Below are 23,266 nucleotides of genomic sequence, written 5' to 3' on the forward strand. Positions count from 1 at the left end.
AAAAACCCTGATTAAACATCTTATCTCCTTTACTAAACTGAGTTTAATCTATGCACATCCGGTCTCTTTGAGGCAACCCATGCCAACAAGCTACTTGGTGTTGTAGGACTGACAAGAGTTGACTTTTAACAATGACTATACTAAAGAGGAATTGACAAGCATCCACTTAAGGAATTCTTATTTTGTGACATTTTCCTAATCACCATTCACAGATAGGAAAATTTGAAAATTGTTACCTTATGAGGGAATAAAGAACTTGTGTAACAAAAGCTCCATGGTCTAGCACAGTCCACCACCACCATCTATTTCTTCCAACATGCATCCTTTATCTTAAACATATGTCCAAATCTACTGGATAAGAGATTCACAATTGCTGTAAATTGTTTTAAAAGATGTCCACCCAAGAGCAGTTAAAGTGACACTCCAAAAAAAAAGGTTTATCTTATAGCACCCAGCACACATCCCAGCTTGAGAACCGTAGATCCTATAGATTTGCCTTTCCACACACTCTGTGGCATATTTGTTGTAAAATTTAAAGACAAGAACTGAATTACACAACTTGATCCATATGCACCTGTATCATGTGATAAGACAGAGCAGTTTTGCAACTCACGCTAGTAAAAGCTTTATTTTTACACCCTGATCCAATTCTTGTACCTTAATCAAATTCAGAAAAAGTATTTTTGAACTGATTAAATTTATAAAAGTCCTCCCACATTACACCAAAGCATTCCTCATGTTTTATTTCTATTACTCAGACATTTAATGAACAAAACAATTTTAATGGAGCTCTTGAAAAACTCCATTATCTAAAACCTGTCTAGGTCACAAAAGATTGATCTTGCAGTCCTCTATGCAGACTCTGCAGAACTACTTCAAGTTCTGTAAAAACAGATGTTTCCCAGAGTATGAAGTTAATGATATGGAAGCACTGCTGATTGATCCTTTTCATCTGCGCCCATCTGGACAAAGTTCTTTGTTAAAATTCTTCTTCTGCCTGTTTGCTGCGGGACTGCTTGAGCTGCTGCAGCCGCTCAATGGTTTCAGAAACAGTATGCTCCCCATGGACTTTATTGTCTCTTGTGCGAATATTTACAGTGCCACTGGTTTTCTCTTTTTCACCAACAACTGAAACAGAACACACAAAGCTTTGTGAGACTTAACCTAAAGACACAGAAGGATTCATCTTGACCACCTGCGTAACACATCTTAAAACCACCTTGTGGTTTTGTGCAGGCAACCATGTATAGTTGGGCAACTGACTTAAAAATTCTATTCGTTAAAAAAAAGTAAGTACCAGGGGTGTGGAGGTGGTGACTCAGGCCTGTAATCCCAGTTACTCAGGTGGCAGGGACTAGGATGAACAGCAGTTAGTGAAACCTCACCTCCACCAACAACTTGGGTATATTGGTTCATGCCTGTCATCTCAGCTACACAAGAGGGGTAAATAGGAAGACTGCCGGGACAAAAATGCAAGACCCTATCCAAAAAAATAACTAAAGCAAAAGGAGTTAAGTTCAACTCCTAGCATCAACAACAACAAAATTGTCTATTTGCAGTACACTACCAACTTAATAAAAGCTTACCATTTAAAAGCAGTACATGGCATGAGGGGGAGAAATCTTTAAAGATATTTTTTTTTCTTTTGTTGTATCAACTGAAGAAAATGAATAGTTTAAGAATGAGGACTAGAAGGAGCCAAGCATGCATGAGGCCCTGGATTTGATTCCCAGCACCACAAGAAAAAGAAAGGAAGAAACAAAAACCTGGAGGAAGGATCTAAGCAGACTCCTGACCAGAGTTCACTTAAGCCCATGTCTCTTCAGCAGACTTTCCTAAGGCCTGCCACGTTTCCTTTCTTACCTAAGATGAAGTTATACTGTGATAACTGTGCGTTTCTGATCTTCTTATTCAATGTACAGCCTGGATCCAGATCAACGTCTGCCATGAATTTAGCATCATAGAACTGTTGCTGGACCTATTGAACAGACACCAATCTCTTCAGGCTTAAAATCACAATTACGGTTTGATCTTAAGTGACAGTGTTTAACAGTATTTAGATGATCATGCAAGCATTAAAAAAGATTGCTAAAAGATATAATGAAGCACATAATATTTACAATGATTTGGGTCTACATTTTAAAACATTAAAAACACAGTACAGGGACAGGGAATGTAGCTCAATACTTACCCAGCACACATGAGGTACTGGGTTTGATCCCAGCACCACAAAAACAAAAAAACAGCAAACAGAAAAGCCCATATTTTGCTCTTGAAGTAAATATTTTGGAAAATCCTTAAAAATCAGAATTTAGATTATCAATTTTAATCACCTTTCTTATAAGATAAATCAAAACAGACTGTTCTAGTCTTTAAGGTGTGAAGTATGAATGGTTATTTATATATTTATTAGTACGTTAGGTTTTTGATAGGAAGAACAAGATACATGCCATAACACTAACCTGAGAAAAACTCAAATAATTGAAAAATTTGAATTAAAAATGCCCTGAGTCAACAAAGAGTGGTCCACGCTCTCACAGACACAGTCCAGAAACAGTCTAAGCTATATTTTGCATTTGAATTTACCTATCACACAGAGGTACTTGATATTTAAAGTTTGGTTTTTAAAATTCTGAACATTAAAATGTGTAAGTGTTTATTAAACACTATGTGAATATGCCTTCTAGTCATGGAACCATGGTGAAAAAGGCATTACAACATGATGTAATGCATACAGCTTATACAGATGGAAAACAGTAACATTTCTCATCAGAAGCAGCTTGATTTACCAAGAACACATGGCTCATCAGATCTGAAAAGCTTAACAACCGATATTAAGCTGGGTGCTGGGTGCACAACTGTAATCCCAGCTACTCTAGAACCTAAGGCATCACAAGTTCTAGGCCAGCCTGGGCAACAAAGTGAGACCTCCCCCTGCCACCTCAAAAAAAAAACCAAAAACAGATATCAAATTTAAAGAAGTCACATTTGAAGATTACCTTTTGGGCATACTCATCACATGCTGGTCCCACTGGAACTACCATTACCTGGCGAGGAGACAGCCAGAAAGGCCTAAAGGAGAAAATAAAAGAATTTAATGCAATTCTGGGTGCATTCCATAAACTGGATGCCACACTTCTTAGTAAGTTTACTGTTTAGTATCTTTTCCTGAAATACGTGAAGGCTACTTTACATGATTTGTATGTGTTTATTTTTGAACTATCCATTAATACTTAAGGGAGGAGACTTGGGAGAAGGAAACTAACCCTAAGTAAGGAAAGTCTGCAACTATACTGGCCACAGAGGGGTTAGCAAACTGGTGAATAACTACAGTGACTAGATTATTTATTGCTTATTCTTCAAGAGAGACATAGACAATGCCAAAGGTTATTCAAGATCCCCTGTGCAGGATTCAAAAAATTCTAACTGATAACTGGTGATAATGGCACTTGGTAAAAATGAGTGTTCCATTTTTACTAAGAATAAAAAACTGAGTTTTTCCACTGAAAAGCCTTCCTTTGGGGCATTTCTGGTGTCAAACCTGCCTGATGCCGCAACTTCAGGCCAATGTTTCTCCGTATCAGTCCTCTGTGTTCAGTTGCTTTGTTACTTCAGGTAAAAAGCTGGAGTAGCCAGAGGTACCTGCACATCCATATTTATTGCAGCACTATTCACAATAGCCAAGTTATGGAAACAGCCAAGATGCCCCAGCACTGACGAATGGATTAAGAAAATGTGGTATCTATACACAATGGAATTTTATGCAGCCATGAAGAAGAACGAAATGTTATCATTCGCTGGTAAATGGATGGAATTGGAGAACATCATTCTGAGTGAGGTTAGCCTGGCCCAAAAGACCAAAAATCGTATGTTCTCCCTCATATGTGGACATTAGATCAAGGGCAAACACAACAAGGGGATTGGACTATGAGCACATGATAAAAGCGAGAGCACACAAGGGAGGGGTGAGGATAGGTAAGACACCTAAAAAACTAGCTAGCATTTGTTGCCCTTAATGCAGAGAAACTAAAGCAGATACCTTAAAGCAACTGAGGCCAATAGGAAAAGGGGACCAGGAACTAGAGAAAAGGTTAGATCAAAAACAATTAACCTAGAAGGTAAAACCCACGCACAGGAAATCAATGTGAGTCAATGCCCTGTATAGCTATCCTTATCTCAACCAGCAAAAACCCTTGTTCCTTCCTATTATTGCTTATACTCTCTCTACAACAAAATTAGAAATAAGGGCAAAATAGTTTCTGCTGGGTATTGAGGGGGGGGAAGAGGGAGGGGGCAGAGTGGGTGGTAAGGGAGGGGGTGGGGGCAGGGGGGAGAAATGAACCAAGCCTTGTATGCACATATGAATAATAAAAGAAAAATGAAAAAAAAAAAGCTGGAGTAGGCACTAAATTCTACCCTAATTGTGGACTTTTCCAATCTACCACAGTTCTGACAAAAATTAGCTCATCCTCTAGACACCAAGTAGAGAAAGCACCCCGTATTTTATTTGATTTTGGGAAATAAAGCTGAAGAAATTATTTTATTTCATTGACAAATATGAAAAAGCTTCCCTTAATATCTGCATTCACCAAATTTGAATAATATGGGAATGATAATAATGTATACGATTAACCCAGTATACATTCTACAAAAGTGTTAAATCAATCCAACTAATATTGCAACTCTACAAATGGGTGTTTGATAATGCTGTGCTGCTTTCAACTGCATTGTGGGCCCAAACAAAACTACTTAAAAAAAAAGGTCAATCAATTTGGCATCTTCAATTTTTTTCAACTAAAATGTTTGGCTTCTAAAAGATGTCAAAATATTTGCTTATTCTGATCAGCAAAACTGAACAAGGTAAGCCAAAAGCCTACTCATTTACTTAGGCAAAAATGATAAAGCCATACAAATCCCCAAATGAAATTACTGGAAAGGCAATCAAAAACAAATACTGCGGCTGGAATTGTGGCTCAGGCAGTAGTGTGCCTGCTTTGCAAGTGTGAACCCGAGTTCAAACCCCAATCCCAGCAAAAAGGAAAAAAAAAAAAAAATTCCCAAAACAATTTCTGTATGTTCCTTACTGAAAGTATTTTTTTTCCTGATCAAATCATTGTTTTTATTTTTTTTCTTTTATTCATATATGCATATAATGTTTGGATCATTTCTCCCCATTCCCCCTCTCTTACCCACTCTACTCCCTTGCTATCAGGCAGAAACTATTTTGCCCTTATCTCTAATTTTGTTGGAGAGAGTATAAGCAATAATAGGAAGGACCAAGAGTTTTTGCTAGTTGGGATAAGGATAGCTATACAAGGAGTTGACTCGCATTGCTTTCCTGTACATATGTGTTACCTTCTAAGTTAATTCTTCTCAAACTAACCTTTTCTCTAGTTCCTGGTCCCCTTCTCCTACTGGCCTGTTGCTTAAAAGTTTCTGCATTAGCTCCTTTGCATTGAGGACATCAAATGCTATCTTGTTTTTTTTTTTTTTTTTTGGGTGTCTTACCTATCCTCATATCTCCCTTGTGTGCTCTTGCTTTACCATGTGATCAAAGTCCACTCCCCTTGTTGTGTTTGCCCTTGATCTAATGTCCACATATAAGGGAGAACATATGATTTTTGATCTTTTGGGCCAGGCTAACCTCACTCAGAATTATGTTCTCCAGTACCATCCATTTACTTGCGAATGATAACATTTCATTCTTCTTCATGGCTGCATAAAATTCCATTGTGTATAAATACCACATTTTCTTAATCCATTCGTCAGTGGTGGGGCATCTTGGCTGTTTCCATAACTTGGCTATTGTGAATTGTGCTGCAATAAACATGGGTGTGCAGGTGCCTCTGGAGTAACCTGAGTCACATTTTTTTGGGTATATCCCCAAGAGTGGTATTGCTGGATCATATGGTAGATCTATGTTTAGATTTTTAAGAAACCTCCAAATTTTTTTCCAGAGTGGTTGTACTAGTTTGCATTCCCACCAGCAGCGTAAAAGGGTTCCTTTTTCCCGAATCCTCGCCAACACCTGTTGTTAGTGGTGTTGCTAATGATGGCTATTCTAACAGGGGTGAGGTGGAATCTTAGTGTGGTTTTAGGTTTGCATTTCCTTTATTGCTAGAGATGGTGAGCATTTTTTTATGTGTTTTTTGGCCATTTGAATTTCTTCTTTTGAGAAAGTTCTGTTTAGTTCACTTGCCCATTTCTTTATTGGTTCATGGGAGTATTCTGTAATATTCAAACAAATCAAGTTTTGAAATGAAAACAATTACTAGTAATAAGTATTTGTGTATGTGTGTATGTGTCTTACCATTTTCCCCCATAGTTTTCAGTGAGGATGGCAATCATTCTTTCCACTGACCCCAAGATGGCTCGATGAACAATCACCGGCCTTTTCTTATCATCACCGTCATGGCTGTAAAGAAAAATTTGTTTTGCCTTATTATATCTATTTATTTTCCCTTAGATATCCTAAAAGAGTATCAATGCAGACAGCAGAACTAACCTTACATAAGTAAGATTAAACCTGATGGGCAACTGAAAGTCCAGTTGGATTGTTGCACATTGGTGGTAGCGACCAATTGCATCTTTTATCTGTATGTCAATCTACAAAGCAAAGATTGGGTTATTTTAAGATGCTGTCAATATTAATGCTGATCTGAGCTCAACAGCTGGATTGGCAATGATTTTCCTTTTTTAAAAAATTTTATTTTAAAGTAATGTTCCTTCACCCATAAATGAAAATCACATTACCCAGATATACTTTGTTACTGACCTTTGGACCATAGAAAGCTCCATCTCCAGGATTTAGCTCCCACTTTTCACCAAATTCATTCAAACTGTTTTCAAGTTGCTAAGGATAAAGCAAAATAATTTGAATTTTTGTTCATCTGCAACTTTCCTTATCTAATTTGAGACTAAAAATGTCATAGGTTCTTTCATGATCGCTGTTCCTGCCTTGTAATTCTGTGCACGGAAACAGACTCTTAAACAGGCCTCCTTTAAAGCTTACAGCTTAATAGCCAAAAAAACCCATTCAACCAATTCTAAAATTATACAGAAAAAACTTAGTATAATCAAATATAAAAACCATTTCCAATTTTCTTTTGTGTCATCCATTTATAAAGCTTTCTTAAAAGTACAGGACAAGCCAAATTTCAGTCAAAGCACAATAAAAAACACCACTTACTTTCTCAGCTTGATTCCATACTTCAATATCTCCAAGGAATTTTTCTGGGCGAGTAGAAAGGTTCAGTTTAAAGGAAAATCCAAATACATTATATACTGTGCGTAGAAAATCCAAGCAACCTTTTATTTCATCTTCAATCTTTAAATTAAAAAAAAGAAACAGTGGCGATTTTCCTTTATTTTCTGATTCAAAGCACTGAGTCACACGGGCCTCGTACCTGCTCCATGGCACAGAATATGTGCGCATCGTCCTGCTGGAATCTCCGTACACGGGTGAGTCCTGTGAGTGCTCCTGACAGCTCATTTCTATGAAGTACCCCAAAATCAGCTATCCGCAGAGGCAACTCTCGCCAGGATCTTGGTCGATGATCAAACATAAGGCTGGAGAAAAAGGAAAGTAAAATTCACTGGTTTTGATGTAGCCCACAGTAGGGTGCTTATTTGACATGCATGTGGCTTTGGGTTCAATCTCCAGCACCCAAAACAAATAAACAAGCAAACAAATCACAAGAATAAAGCCAATTCTAGGTGTTCACACAAACATTTCTTAAATCCTGGGCTTCATACAGCAATAGAAGCACATGCATGAGTAAAATGGCAAATGAATTATAATAGAATTAGCCATAGTTAAGACAGAAAAATATATTCCCATAAACCTGGAGTCAAATGCTATGCTCAGTATTTCCATTAAAGGTTAATTTCCTTAACTGCCTTTAAGACTTGTAATATAACTTTTATAAAGCCACACACAGAGCACAGTGACAGTAGAAGCTAATGTTAGACTTGCTCTCTTGTCAGGACCAAAAGGGCTTGAGGTTCCTTATTAGTAGGAGGCACTTCAGAAGAAGGTGAGGAATCTGGAAACTAAGAATGAACTGGGTTGGTTCTCTAACATGTAGAGCCCAGTTTCTTCATGGAATTTCCTTTTTCACTTGTCTTCCCTTCAGGCCTGCCTGCCAGGAGCTGTGGACCCTGAGCTGCCCAAATCCACAGCTTTCCCAAGTCTTCCCACACATTGTTCTTCATCTGTCCAGGATAGGAAGCAGAGTGGCCTCAAGGCAAAAAGATTTTTCCAAGTATATTAATTCATTAGCAATATGTTTTGCTAGAACACATTTCTAAAAAAGAACAAGAAAAATCACTACACCTCATATGCAATCTCCTGTTTTATACTCTGCCTTGTTCACTGCTATGACTCCAGTGCAACTTCTAAATGTCTATAGAACTGGGTATCTAGTTGGGTAGAAAGCTAAAATAATACAACAATAAAGTTGCATTTAAATATTATTCTGATTACAGACTTTATCAAAATTCTTTCAAAGGGGGTAAAGTATTCTAGGACCAATAACAGCACATGAAAATCTTTAATAGAAAACTCAAAGCTGATGAATACCAGTGTCCTGGGCAGTTCATGGGCTTAAGAGCAAAGAGCTCCTTCTCCACCTCAAAGGAGAACATGTTCTCGCTGTAGTGCTGCCAGTGGCCTGAGGTCATCCAGAGGCGGCTGTTGTAGATGTTTGGGGTGACTACCTCCTGGAAACCTCTTTTCCTATATTCACTCTGTTAGAGAAAAGAACACATTGGTAGGCAACCTAATGCTCATATTTTGGAGGGAGGGAAAATTCAGAGCAATTTAACACAATCTAGTAAAGTCCAGACACACATATACCATGACCCAGAAGTTCACCTGTAGGTGTATACAAAATAAGAAACTCTTACATAGGAAGACAGAGGCTAATGAAAATGATTTATGTAGCATGGTCAGAAATGTGGAAAAATTAGACCCCATACCAGTGTGCATCAATAAAGAAATAAGCAGAGTATGGTAGCAAATAACAGAATAGTATGTTAACAAATGAAAATAAACAAATTGGATTTTTATGTATATAAAAAAGAAAATCAAAATTAATGCAGACTGATACATAATGAGACTTACTAAATATACACTGAAACACAAGCATAAATAATTTAAGGGTTCATATAAATAGAGTAAATGTTAAGTAACATGAACAAGAAGGATCCATGCCAACTGTAAAACAGTAATTTCCTCTAGGAAAGGAGGGAAATGGATCCAATGGATGTCTTAAAAAAGCAAAACAAAACCCAGCAAAACTGTATTGCAGCATTTTTTTACATCTTAAAAACTCTGCAGCAAAGCAAATATACATTAAATTTGTGTGATAAGTACTGCTTACACTCTTCCCTATAAAGTTATGCTTGAAATATTTCATAATTTGTTTTTTCTAAGGAAAATATAAATGAGTGGTTAAAGAGGAAGAAAGCTATTGTGTAAATTGCTACAGGTCCTACTTCAAGCTCACCAGCTTCACTCTGTGTCTGTAATAATGTATATAGACAAAATCATATATTAGGAAGAATCTTGTGTGTGTGTGTGTGTGTGTGTGTGTGTGTGTGTGTGTGCATGTATGGTACTGGGGTTTGAACTCAGGGCTTCACATTTGCCAAGCAGTTAGTTACCCTATTGCTTGAGCCATACCTCAAGCCCAAGAAAAAATAATTCAGCAATTTATGAGATCCCAAATTTCCCCCAGTTTATTCTTTTTGGTTATCATTTCATGTACTTCTTCTCAACTACAGATTACCTCTCATTTTAGCAAACCTTATTTTAAAACCATCTATCCTAAATCTTCAGAAGAAAGTAGCAAATATGGCTTACTCTGATGAATTCCATAAGAGTATTATAAATGTAGGCACCCTTTGGCAGGAAAAAGCAACTTCCAGGGCTGAGTTCATGGAAGAAATACAGTTCTTGATCCTGGATAAAAGAGCAAAAGATTGCTTATATATGTATATAAACATGAACTTCAGTTTTCCTGAGATCAAAATATTGTCACAATGTCCCATATTTCAATTAGTGCCAATCTTAAATAAGGAAACCATGTTAGTGCTTCTGATGTATGTTTCCAGCCTGTTCAAGTCCTCAATCTGGTCAACTTTACCCAATGGTGACATGTAACAAGGGTCTCTCAGTTCTATCGTTACAGTTTTTAATTTCTCAAAGCTACACAATCTGGGACTTTTTTCATTTACTTATTTTCTTTCTTTTTCTTTGTTTGTATATGAAGGACAGGAAGGAGACTGGGAAAAAGACAAATGAAACAGATAATGGAGATGAAATTGGCTAAATTCAGGTCAGGATGAAATATACACTCTTATGTTTTTGTTCCCCTCAATCACCACCACCGAATGCCCAAAGCTCCCAGGGAGTAGCTAAGCAGTCACTGCCAGCTTCTTCACTGCTGCAATTTATTTCAGAAAATCAAAGCAGCAAGGCAATGGATGCTGCCTCCCACTCAAACTTCATAATCTAACAGCTCAGGACCTCTGACAGAGAACCCTATTTTAGGGAAGGTGTCCTTGTCAACTCTTACTTCCAGTTTAGAGGTCATCTGAAAGTACGAAGAGATACTGTGTAAAGAAAATGACGATGTCGACTCTGTCAATGACTTACTATGCCCCTTAGGCAACAAGTAGATTAATCTTTCTGAGACTCAGCTTCCCTATCTTTAAAATGAGCCTGTGAGACCAGATGGTCTCCCAAGTCTCTCAGCTCTAGGAAATACCAGCATTCGTCTCAATTTCATACTCCAGGAAGATAGTGTGGACAATCAGAAAGAACACGGGACACAGTTACCACAGGCACTTGAAATCTAAGCACCTCACCTCTTCAAAATATAAATTTCCAGTAGTTCACACAGCCTAATTACAAATGAAATTTCAGAAAACTCAATCTGGACATATCATTGTTTTTTGTTGTTGGTTTATTTTTATTTTTTTGGAGGTACTGAGGTTTGAACTCAGGACCTCGCACTTGCTAGGCTGACGCTCTACCACTTCAGCCACTGCACCAGTCCTAGTATCGTTGTTTCTTAACGTACCCTTCCAATTTTCCTATGGTCTCGGTTTTTAGCTTCTTCTTGGAACTTCTCCCACTCTTTCAACATTTTGGGATCAGGGAATGAAATGCCATAAATTCTCTGGAGAGTCTCCATATCTGCTTTGCCTTCCCAGTATGTGGAAGAATTCTGAAAAGTAGAATCAACAATGACACAGTATTCAAATTTGTAAGCTTTTCATTTATTTTTTGAGTTGGATGCTATTTCTCATAATCACTTTGATTCAAATTCATACTGATCCTTTTTACAAAAAAAAAAAAAAAAAAGACATAAAATGCACACCCTAGTAAATGTTTTCCATTGCTTTGGGGCCTTCTGTGAGTAGTTGGGTTCATTCCACAGCACAAAGTTGGCTGTTTGCTTCCCTCAAAAATACCTACCTCTCACCTTTCAATATTCACTCAAACCACAATCCCACCAACACCACTCTGACTAAAAGGGCACTTGTCACAAAACAATTAAGCAAAATGGAAAGGAGTGAAAGAAAACAAATCAATTATCCTCACGATTTAAAGTGCATCCTAATAATTACTATGCTTATGACCTAGTATAAAACTAGTAACAACTTCAGTAATTATTAATGTAGACACACAAAAGCCAAAAATGTGTATTTCTACAGTGAGGCTCAAAACTTGTAAAGCCATGATGGCCTATTCCTAAGGAATGGTGACTTATGACACATGTAGTACCTGGTTAGTATAGTGCGAGAAAAAAAAATCCTTATATATGAAAGGAAAAAATGAGAAATGCAAGACCAATGAGAGGTTACACAAATATCTATACTAGGAAAATACATTTATACAGTCTTTGAAGTTACAATGCTCACCTTGTGTATTTTTAAACTCTTTATTTTTCCAGTGTGTCTGACATGAGGACCCCGGCAAAGATCTATCAAGGGGCCACACCTAAAGACAAAAGGAATTTTACCAAGATAAACTGACATACACAATAACTGTATTTAATGACATCTGACATTCTCACCTATAGACGGTTGTAGTTGGAGTGTTTACTTTTTCATTCAATATGCGGCATTTGAACTTGTTGTACTAAAAACAGGAAAAAAAGATTTCAAAATTCCCTTAATTCTTATCTCTACGTACCATATAGCTAAAACATAAGTCAAAATACATCTTGTTATATAGCATTCTGTGAGTATGAATATGCCAATATTTAATATTTTAAAAACGCTATTTTTTTAAAAAGAAAACTTGATATTGGCGCACTAATCCCAGAGGTACAACTTTAAGCAATATTAGAGAATAAAATAAAAGTAGAGGTCATAGGTTAAGGTTCAATTACCTTAAACATTTCCAGTAAAGTTTCTTTCTTAACTTCCAATCTTTCGAAAGCCTGTTTTTCTTTTATTATTTTCTTACATAATGTCTCCAAAGAAGAGAAGTCATTGCTGGACACACCCCTGAAGGAGAAGAAAGTATAATTTTTGTATAGAAGGATTATTTTTATATAGAAAAATTAGACCCTTGCATTACACTAGAATTTTATGCCAAACATTTTTCATAAAGTATTTTTATATTTTCATTGGCGTCTAACTTGGTCATCATGGAGACCTTTCCCACAAGTGACCTTTCCCCTATAACTCTATCACCAGGTTTGAAGGAGAGGGGACGAGCAGTTTCATTTTATTTTCCAGATTTTACTTCTAGATTGATGGAGGTAGAGCTCCATCAACAGAGATCTCATTGCAGCCTCTATTTCCACAAATCAATTGTAATACTTCAGGTTTTGACAAGTGAACACCTGGTGACTAGAGCAATGAGCCTTCTATTCTTCCTCCTTTATTGAAAAGTCTTTCAAAATAACTTAGAGACCCACAATCACTGGGATTTTATTTTCCTTTATGCAGTTTCATTACTTACCCTTCCTCAAGGTACATATCATAATAGAATCCATTTTCTATCGGTGGACCATAACATAAACATCCACCATAGACTCTTTCCATGGCTTCACCCATTATGTGAGCACTTGAGTGCCAATATACCTGAAAATTAAAAAAAAAAAAAAGGGATGCTCATCTTGGCCTATGAGTAGTAATAAGGTTTTTTTGAAAGAGATGGATAAAATTTATAATAAATAAACCCAAAATAAATATCTAAATTTAAAAAGCCATAAAATACAGTGTGATTCTACCCACAGTCAAAATTAATAACTTCTAATTATAAAATTGTATTTATACTACAGAATCCATCTGGTTTAGTTGTTTCAAGTTAATTCAGTGTAGCATCATTGATTAAACAGGATAGATTTGTTCTCTGAATACGACTGCTACTCCGTGTAACTGTCTTACCAACTAAAATGGCTTAGGTTTTTCTGAGTCATTGTGCCTTAGCTTTATGTCCCTGATACCATGAGGTGGCCTTTAGTTGGCTATCCCTTAAGAACTACACCTGCTTTTACTTTGTTGGCCCAAAACAAACAAGGTGGTACAACGTGATGCCACAACACAATGATAAAGCACAAGAAACAATGGACACTGGGATTAAAAGGCAGCACTTGGCTTTCAGACAGTCATTCGGATGAGTCACAGAATATACTCAAAGCAGTTTTTTCAGGATTTATTACTAATATACTAAAGTGATATTAAAAATCTGTATAAATAGCCTATAGACAACACGATACATTTGAAAACCACTGATCCACATACTTGTCACTGAAACAAATACTGTTTTCCCTCACATGGCGCTCAGTCACATAGTCACTCCAAATTAATGAACACTGATTAGGAACTTACTGCTTGAGCTTCCTCATCCTCAAACTTGAGAAGCTCCAACGTACAATCTTCCTCCAATGGGCGGTCTAAGTCCCACACAACTTTGTTCACTTTAGCAATAACAGTGTTGTCAGCCAAGCCTTGACTTTAAAAAAATATACAGATATGTATAACACACACATGACTCTAAAAGAAGAATCTCTCTCCCCATATGCAATTTGACAACAGAAAAATAAATGCTATATTTATCATTCATTAACTATTATCAATTTTATATAGCTGCATCTGTATCTTAAATAAAGTGAAAAAGTAACACTACTCAAGAATGTAACTGGAAGATCATGAAAACTTAGAACACCATTATATGACATTTTATGCTTCTTATATAAGCAGACATAGCAACGTTGATTAATAAGCAATAACAATTCCCAGTGGTTTGACTAATCGTTTCATGTTTCCAAGTGAAAAAAGTCAAGCTATTTAGACTCCAAAGAGAAAAAAAGAGGGCTACTAAATAGCTTCTCTGCTTAAAATGTGTTCCAGATCCTTTCTTGAACAATGCTAACCTCAGAATAAATTTTATAAATGCCTAAAATGATAGCATTTATAGCAAATATAGAGGTAAAGTAAAAAACTGTCTAATAAAGTTTTCTTTTTTTATATAACATAGACAAAAATGTCTGGGGGTGTAGCTTAACTGGTAGTTGCTTGTGAGGCCCTGAGATAAAAAAAAAAAAGGTGGTGTGGAGGAGGTTGGGGGCATAGGTAAAGTGGCAGAACACTTACCTAGCATGCAAGAGGCCCTGAGTACAATCCCCAATACCACAAAAAAAAAAGGAAAACCTTTTGAAGTAAATAAAGCAAGTCTTCTTCTTCTCTTTCATATTCATCAATAATCACCTGAACCTGTAAATAGTCCATTATTCATGCTATAATCCTGAACAAGAAGTTATTCTGGGCTTTTATAAAAATGTTTAACTCTAGAGCTACTAAAACCCATTAAAGTTTTAGGTGATTCAATTTTGAATTTTGTAGTTTTGGCACTTGTACATGAAAAAGTTCCTAGACTAAAAAGGGGCCTGAATTGTAATACTGACACAGCTACAATCTCATTGTGTAAAAACAGAAGAATCTCTTCACCAACCAGACTTCCAAAATGATCTGTAAAATGAAAGGCTGAAGTACTTGTCAAATTAACTCCACAGAAAGAACTAGCCAGTCCCTGTGGCACAGTGAGGGCTCATGGCCCACAGGCCTTACTGTTTCTACTTGCACTGGTTGCACAGTGGGCCTCCCAGGAATCAGGTGTGTTGGTTCCCAGGCCTGCTTAGAAGCTAATTATTTTATATCTTGGGCTAAACAACACTGCAGATAAATATTTGACAACTGACATGGTGATTTCATGTGGCTTAATACAATACATTAATAAATTTAAAATTACATAATAATTGATAATGTTAAAGATATATTCAAAACATAATACAAATTAAGGAAATTACGTTTTCTATGAAACCAAGTTGAATATCTGGCAAGGTTTGGTAAAGGCAAGATATAAAAAAAAAATACTGTCATTAGGTGTGAGTAAAATAACTACATAAAAATTTGGAAGGAGTCTACACTCAAAATTGCTTCTCATGTGTGTTCTGATAACGTAAGAACTCTAACAGCACCATTATCTCAAAAAGCCTTGGCCTAGAAATATAAAAACACTCAATATGTATAGTTTTTTATATTTTAAATTAAGACAGATTGGCAAACATTTTCTATAAAGGGAATATAATGTCCCTGTTGCATATTCTTAGTTGTTATGATTTTTTCTTCAACCATTTAAAAATGTTAAACATTCTTATCTTTCAGGTTGTATGAAAACAAGCTATGATTTTAGTTTGTGAGTAGCTGGTTTAAGATTATGCTTTCCCAACTTGTCACGTTCTGATAAGCTGACCACCAACTGACCCCAATCACATTAGATAAAGAAAGTGTTTGCTCTATTACAATGTATGCTTGAAATAATTTCAGCTACTTGAAATAATTTCTTTCCAACCCAGTAAGTTTGGTCCTTCTTTGAACTTACAAGTATGACATTTTTTTTTCATATGCCATCTATCAGTTTTTTTAGCTTTCCATGTGAGATGACATACCTTCATTTTTAACATTTTTAGCATGAGACATGGAATAGTAACATAAAAATATTATGAAGATAAACCCTGGCAAGACAATAAAAGAAAGTTTAGTTATATTACAAACTATATAATAGTCATATAGGCGGAGTTCATACCTAATCCCACAAGCGATTTGATATGGTGTAGTTTTCCAGGAGTCTGCGTCGACCTGTTTACCGTCGGGCAGAGTGACCTTAATAGGCCTGCTATCTTTTTCTGCCTTTTCTGCCAGAATGGAATCATGTTCTGCTTTTAGTTTATTATACATATCAAGACGTGTGTTAATATATTCAGGCCAAGGGTTCAACTGGAAGACAACAAAATGAGAAAACACATAATCAGTGAATATCTGCTTTCCTATAAAGAGAAAAAATAACAGACAATATGCAAACCCATGATTACTAATTTGCTGTGGTAAATAGAGTACAATAGTCATTGGGCATCAATCTAGTCCTAAATAAGGGTAAAAGGGAACAAAGTGATCTCTTCTTACAATTCTTATTTTTTAAAAAAGAGAAGCATAAAAACAACATCCTGAATTGACAAATATCACCATTTTCAAAATATTATTATTGTATTTTTTTATCTTCTAAGATGTCTTTTTAAGGTCTTTTCTAACTAAATGACCTCATAAGTACAGTTACAAGCATTACTGGAAATCAAATAATGAGTTGGCTTTCCCATTTTGTTTCAATCTTGTTCAGGGGATGGTCTGTGCAGCTGGTCAGCCTGTACTTCTACTCACAACCAACTGTAAATTCATTAGAATTAGGGATCCCTTTCAAGGAAACTATTTATCAAATTCAAAGATGCCATAATCATCTTTCCTGGTTTTTATTGGTGGTGGTAGAGGTTCTTTTAGACGGGTCCTCACTATGAAGCCCAGACAGGCCTGGTACAACCCAGGCTGGAATTGGAGATTAATCTGCCTCAGCCTCCCAAGTGCTGGGATTGGGATTATAGGCATGTACCACTACACCTAGCTTTTCTGGAGTATTCAAAGAAAACAGCACAACACTACTGCCCACAGAGTTGATAAAATTAACCAAAATGTTTTATATAAAAGATCCACTGAAATCCCCAGAAAAGTAGCAAAAGAAAAGGATGACAATAAAAAAATCTGACTTCAATGTCCAAGATTCCATTTCAAAAAGCAAGCAGTGAATCTAGTCATGAAGGAGTCAAACCATTAGCATCTACAGTATCTCTTCAAATGATAACATGGATATTTTTTGGCAGGGGGGGGTGGGGAGGGTGGGTGGCGCTGTTTGTATTTGAGACCTTGAACTAGTTATGTAGCTCGCACTGGCCTTGAACTCATGATCCTCCTACCTTGCTCAGCCTCCTGAGTGCCACAATTAGAGGTGTGTACTGCCTTGCCCAACAGTAACACAGATATTAATAGCAGTATATAAATGCAAAGTGGGAATGGTTTATTGTTTGCTATGATTTTCTGTTTAATTATAATGAAAGTATCAACTATTGCCAGGCATAGTGGGACATGCCTATAATTTCTCCTACAGAGGCAATTCCTCTCTTTTGTTAGTCATTTTGTCATCCCTTGGGAGCTCTGCATCAAATTATCACAGGGGCCCCTTACTCTTGCTGGTGAAAATCTAAGGAATTAACAAATACTTCAGAGCCAGTCATTCTGCAACCACAATCTGAACCCCTTAGTCCAGTGCACATTATTTGGTCCTTCTGCAGTCTATCTCCATATCCACTTGACACTTTCCAGTCAAAAGAACTTAGTATCAAACTTATTTACTCAACATTCATTGAGAAGCTACCCTCTGCGCTGGGCTCTGGCAATACGGAGATCAGCAAGACCTCACCGTGCATTAGAAGGGGAACAAGGATGAGACACACATAAATGATGAGGGTGGAGGTGGTGAGATCTTGGACATATCACTGTACAACATATTTTAAAACATAATTTCAAACATATTTTTTGCTAGATAGATCACTTAAAACATTTAATCACATGCCCCGCTTAAACAAGTTCTTTAATTATAACCTTTGTTTTCTATTTCTAGGCTAATCCTTAAGCTGTGAGAATAGAATATACAATTATATTAAAAGTATAAAGTGTAAGGAACAGTGGGGAATATATATATTGAATTGAAGAGAAGTGGTCAGGCAAGGCTCAAAGCAGCACCACATTTACCACTAATAAGGTTATCCTTAAATGAAACACTATAAAGTTAACAGCTGCAGCATTTGTAACAATAGCTCTTTAAAGTCAGTTTATTGAGCTACCTTAAAAAATCCTATTCCTTTGTGCTTCTACATCTTGGTAGATTTCTAAAGTCTTCAATAAAACATTTGCAATGACTAAAGCAGAAAGACGAGTTTAACTGCCTCCTAAAGTAAGACACACTGGAAACAGGTGGATTCTGGACTGGCTTTTGAAATGCCAGCTCCTTTCAGTCAGATAGAAGGTAACTGAAAGTATTTTCTCTAGATTTGAGAGGTCTCACAAGGGTCTATCCCATCTTTAAACCAGACCCTAAAGGCAGGTCCACATATAAACAGTGAGAAAGAGATGAAGGAACTAGGCTTTCTTTAGTGTCTGGGATATCCAGTGCTCAAGCACTCACTGTCTTTATCCCATAACATCTCATTTAGTGAAATGCTCAGAAGACTACCATGTTACCGGCAACTCATTAATTACCACAGACCTTTTCGTTCTAGCTTTCATTCTCTTGATTTTTATACCTATTCCTACTATCAGATTTTTTAACAATCATACTGTTTTCCTTTTGCAATAACAAACAACTGCACATATTTTTCTCTTCTTAGATTATCTTTTCCTAATTCTTCTGAGTTTTCCATGTGCCATAGTTTACAGGGGAGTGCCCTGTTAACTAAAGTCTGTGATGGTTCCCTGTTCCCTGCCAACCTGTGATAACAAGAGCCTGTAACTTTTACCTCTGCTCGGCCTCCATCTCCAGATCCTTCTTTGTTCTTCTTCTTGCCTCCTTCCTTTCGCTTCTCTTCACTAGTATCTACCTAAATAAGCAAAAAAAGAAAAGAAGGTTTTATATTTTAATTTGACATCCTCTGTCCATGATTCCCCAAGAAAGTTTTGAAGATGTTAATTTAACATCTGTTAAAAAAAGAAAATCTGGGACTGGTGGCATGTCTCAAATGCTAGAGCACCTGTGTAGCAAGCATGATGCCCTGAGTTCAAACCCTACTATCCAGTATCATCCAAAAAAAAAAGGAAATCTGATTTTGAAAGATTGGAAAATTTCTTCTCTGGCAAAAACAAACTAAGAATTCACAATAAAGAGAAATCCTGAAAAGAAGAGAGGAGCTGCTTACCAATGTGCAATTCCTCAAATTTCATTTAACTATTCCTATGACTCTCACTTCAGATTACTTAGCACTGTACTAAATATATAGCCGTAAAGAATTACGCAGTTAATTCAGGAGGAGTTATTTCCTGGGAGAAAAAAATGCAGCATTAAGATTAGATGTCAAATAAGCTAGGGCCATAGTTAAGTGTGGGGATTTAAAGGACCAGGGCTCAGATGGAAGTAAGACTAAAAGTTATCAGAAGGAATAATGACTTCATTTAGAAGCAAGTATAATCACAGAAAATTTTAAAGTCCTGTATGGGGAGGTGTTGGGGCAATTTTATTTAGTTTTATATATTTGTGATGGTGTGTGTGTGTGTGTGTGTGGTGCTGGGGATTGAACCCAGGGTCTTGTGGATGCTAGGCAAGTGCTGTACTACTAAGCTACACCCTAGCCTTTGCTTATGATCTTTGATTTTTTTAAACAGCTTCATTGATATAGAACTCATGCACCATATAATTTGCCTGTGTAAAATGTACAACTGAATGGTTTTTAGTGGATTCACAGCTTTACAACTATCACCATAATTAATCTGAGAGTATTTTCATGACACTCCTCCAAAAAAATCCTGTACTCATTAGCACTCGCCACCTGCTCCCTCCACACCCTACCCTGGTAACCACTGGTCTACCTCCTGTCTCTATGGATTTTGGATTTGCCTATTCTGGGCACTTCAAACAAATGAAATCATACAGTATGAGGTTTTTTTGTGTCTGCTTTCTTCACTCAAGATCATTATGTTGTAACATGTGTCAGTACTCCATTCCTTTTTACTGCTACATAATGTTCTGGGATTTTGTGTGTATGCACGTGTGGAGGATAGAAGGCAGAGCTTGGTGCATGCACTCTACCACAGAGACGCCCCCCCAGCATCCATTGTTTATTTACTCATTTTTCAGCTGGTGGCCATTTTGGTTTTTGTTTTTTAAATCTTACAAAACATGTTGCTGTTATAATTTTTAAAACTGACTAAATTTTAAAAATATGATTTCTAATCTTATGCTGAACTAAAACTTCCCTCATTTCAGGAGTCTAGATTTAATATGCTTCCAAAGTCCAATCACACCCAATGGATGAATAATGAACCTAAATTAACTCCACTCTAATCAAGTAAAGTACTAACCAATAGAGTATAGCATTCCCCATACTCCTTCATTACACCACAGAAATGATGGTCTATTTTGTAGTTTTAAAACAGAAAGCACAAATTTTAAGCTGAAAGTTAGGACAGAGAACTGGATTATGAAATGAAGCTACTGAATTATCTTCCTTAGGGATGGTAAGGTATTGGAAGAGAAGTATCAGCAGGATGCAGTTTAAGTAAATTCAATCCCAGGGACTTGACAGCTGAGACAGACATGTGGAATTCCAATAATGTGATGAAGATTCTATCTCTGGTTCTTCCCAAGCAGATGATGGGAGAGAAGTTTAGGAGCGCTGATCGAATTATTTACTGTTCCTGGGCCTTTTTCCTCATTTGAATAGGGGGGTAGCAGAATCCAGGTCATAAGAACTGAGTACTGAACATGTGAAAAACACTGTAGTAGAGTACCAGGCCCATGGTTAGCACTCCATAAATATTAGCTACTGTGTAATTATTATTCAGGAGGGAGCTGAGAGTTTAGCTCAGTGATGAAGTGAGGGAGAAATCCTATTATTTGTTTGCAATACATAACTTCCAATTAATAATGGCATATGGGGAGCTGAGGCTATAGCTCAGTGGCAGAGTGCTGGCATAGCATACTCCAGGCCCTGGGTGCATCCCCAGCACTGCAAAAAGAAAAAGAAAGGCGCAGTAGAATATTTACGGACAAGTAAAGTTATTGACCACACTGCATTAAGCAAAAAAGGTAATCAAGTAATAAAATACACCATTTTAAATGAAAAGATTTTTACACAGCTATCATTTATCACCTTAAATTAAATTTATAGTTTAGAATGTAAATAAATACACCATTTTAAATGAAAAGATCTTTACACAGCTATCATTTATCACCTTAAATTAAATTTATAGTTTAGAATGTACACATATGCTTTTCCCCCATTCAGTCCCCCGAGGGGACAAGCCAGAAAACTGTGGCTTTTTAATGACTTGTCCTATTACAAATAGGGTAGAAGCTTCTTTTGCTGAGGACCTCACCACTTCTCACTAAAGCAACTGCAACCTCCTTCATGGAGCATCACTTCTTTCCACTCCACCTCCCACCCCCAAGGACGGAGGTGTTTCTATTAACACAATCCACACATATAGTACTTCCCTGCTTAAAACCCTTCAGGAGGAGAATACAAACATCCTTCTGACTACTGTACACAACCCATTCAGTCATATCTCTTCTAATCTGGCCCAGACACACGACTCACCTTTGTGTGTCTTTTCACTGCCTTCCTTTACCTGAGCAGCTCTGTCCTTCTTGATTTACCTGAACTCACTCTTCCAAACTCAGTCCAAAAGCACCTCTCCAAACAGGTGCTTCCTCTGTAATCCCACACCCTGACCACACAGAACTAGGGCTGTTTTCCTGTCTTCTGCCAGACTGAAGGAGGCCCTCATAGTCAGGGATGTAGTGCAATTCATCTTACTACCACATCACCCAGCTCAGAGACAGGAATGTATAATTACACATTTGTTTATTGTAACAAACAAACAAAAACACTTCAACAGTGTGAAAGTGACCTAAGCAAAGGATGGATGCCACCAAAGAGAAAGTGCAGAGGTGACATGATCAGCAAGTGTGAACGTGATAAGGACAGCCTCCGGCGCTGGGCAGGGCGGAAGATGTTAACTTAAACGGAGTTTGTAAGATGGGATCATCAGGCTTCACCATTCACTTAAAAACTAACTAAACTTGGGCAAACTGGATTAGCCCTGAGGGACTCGGGTTTTCCCTCAGTACAACTGGAACTCTTTACCTCTAAGGGTCCGGCGCTCTAGATTTTAATTCTGTTTGAGCTTCTATCTAAGTCAGTCCTGGGGCTCTGAGCAATTCTTTCAAAGTCTCATTTGCAAATGAGGATGGACCCAGACATGAGCTGCAAATCCCCACCCTGCTTTAGGAACGGAGGACTCCTGCCCAAGGGAACTCTGTCTCACCCAGGAACGCCAACGTCCCCCGCCGCTTCCTGCTTCCCGCTTCCCGCCCCTGCGGGTCAGTAGTGCTGGCACCCGGGGAAGCCAACCCAGCTTCCAGACCCCACTAAGCCTGCTCACCTGCTTCTCCTCGCCTCCCATCTTCCCTGAAGGGCTGTTGGTCTTATCCTCAGACATGGACGAACCACGAAAAAACAGGACCCGAAAACCGCGGTCCGTAGGACACCTGAGGCCCAGCAGATTCCGGCAGATACGCTAGAGGACACTGCGCTTGCGCCACATGGCCCACAAGGAACCAGCTGATGCAATGTGAAGACATCCAAGCCCCGCCCCTAGCCGGCCGGCGGAACGCGCAGCCAATTGACAATAAGGGAAGGCGGGCCCTCTGGCTCTAAACCAATGGAAAAGCTGCTTGTGTGACAGATCTCGTCTAGGATATTGGAGTGCGGCGGGGAGAGACCTGTAGCCCTTATCCGTACTTCCGACCCGCCCACAACTGGCCCCTTCCAAGAGCCGTACGGTGTGCAACACGCATGCGCCCTTCTTAACGTTCTGATTGGCTCTAGTAGGGTCTTTCCGGCCACTGTAGTGAATCAGAGTTTAGCGTAATTTCTGGGTAGGTTTAGGGGACCTGAAGCTTGCATTAATCCCGGTGGACTGCAGGGCTTCTTGCGGCCTCAGCGCCGCCGGATCCGGCGTGACGGTCAGCTGAGTTCCGCAGCCTTTCATGGCGATGCCAGCTCTCCAAGACCCCAAGCCTGGTGATGGGGATGAGCGCCTCTCCAGGAACATTCTTGGTTCATCCGGGAGCATTTCCACC

The 23,266-nt window shown here is 37.8% G+C and overlaps 1 protein-coding gene across 1 annotated transcript; it reads right to left on the reverse strand.

The window, feature by feature from the left end:
* Positions 1-600: 600 nt before the first annotated feature.
* Tars1 (threonyl-tRNA synthetase 1) lies at positions 601-22,750 on the reverse strand. The gene is made up of 19 exons (XM_020162259.2): positions 22,567-22,750; positions 18,927-19,007; positions 16,112-16,302; positions 13,855-13,978; positions 12,983-13,104; positions 12,405-12,522; positions 12,087-12,151; positions 11,932-12,010; positions 11,088-11,234; positions 9,866-9,964; positions 8,582-8,748; positions 7,407-7,569; positions 7,190-7,327; positions 6,776-6,853; positions 6,506-6,606; positions 6,311-6,415; positions 3,000-3,072; positions 1,864-1,978; positions 601-1,128 (listed from the first exon to the last, which is right to left on the reverse strand). The coding sequence occupies exons 1-19, from the start codon at positions 22,621-22,623 to the stop codon at positions 980-982; spliced, it is 2,172 nt and encodes a 723-aa protein (XP_020017848.1). The 5' UTR covers positions 22,624-22,750; the 3' UTR covers positions 601-979.
* Between the last annotated feature and the right edge of the window lie 516 nt (positions 22,751-23,266).

Source organism: Castor canadensis, chromosome 6 (assembly GCF_047511655.1).
Source record: "Castor canadensis chromosome 6, mCasCan1.hap1v2, whole genome shotgun sequence".
Classification (NCBI taxonomy): Eukaryota; Metazoa; Chordata; class Mammalia; order Rodentia; family Castoridae; genus Castor; species Castor canadensis.

Coding starts and splice junctions, on each gene's coding strand:
- Tars1 (XM_020162259.2), bottom strand. CDS start 22,623: ATGTCTGAGGATAAGACCAACAGCCCTTCAGGGAAGATGGGAGGCGAG. Junction 7,570..8,581: donor ATGAACTGCCCAGGACACTG/GTATTCATCAGC, acceptor CTTTTTCTCCAG/CCTTATGTTTGATCATCGAC. Junction 3,073..6,310: donor GAAAACTATGGGGGAAAATG/GTAAGACACATA, acceptor TTTCTCCTTTAG/GCCTTTCTGGCTGTCTCCTC.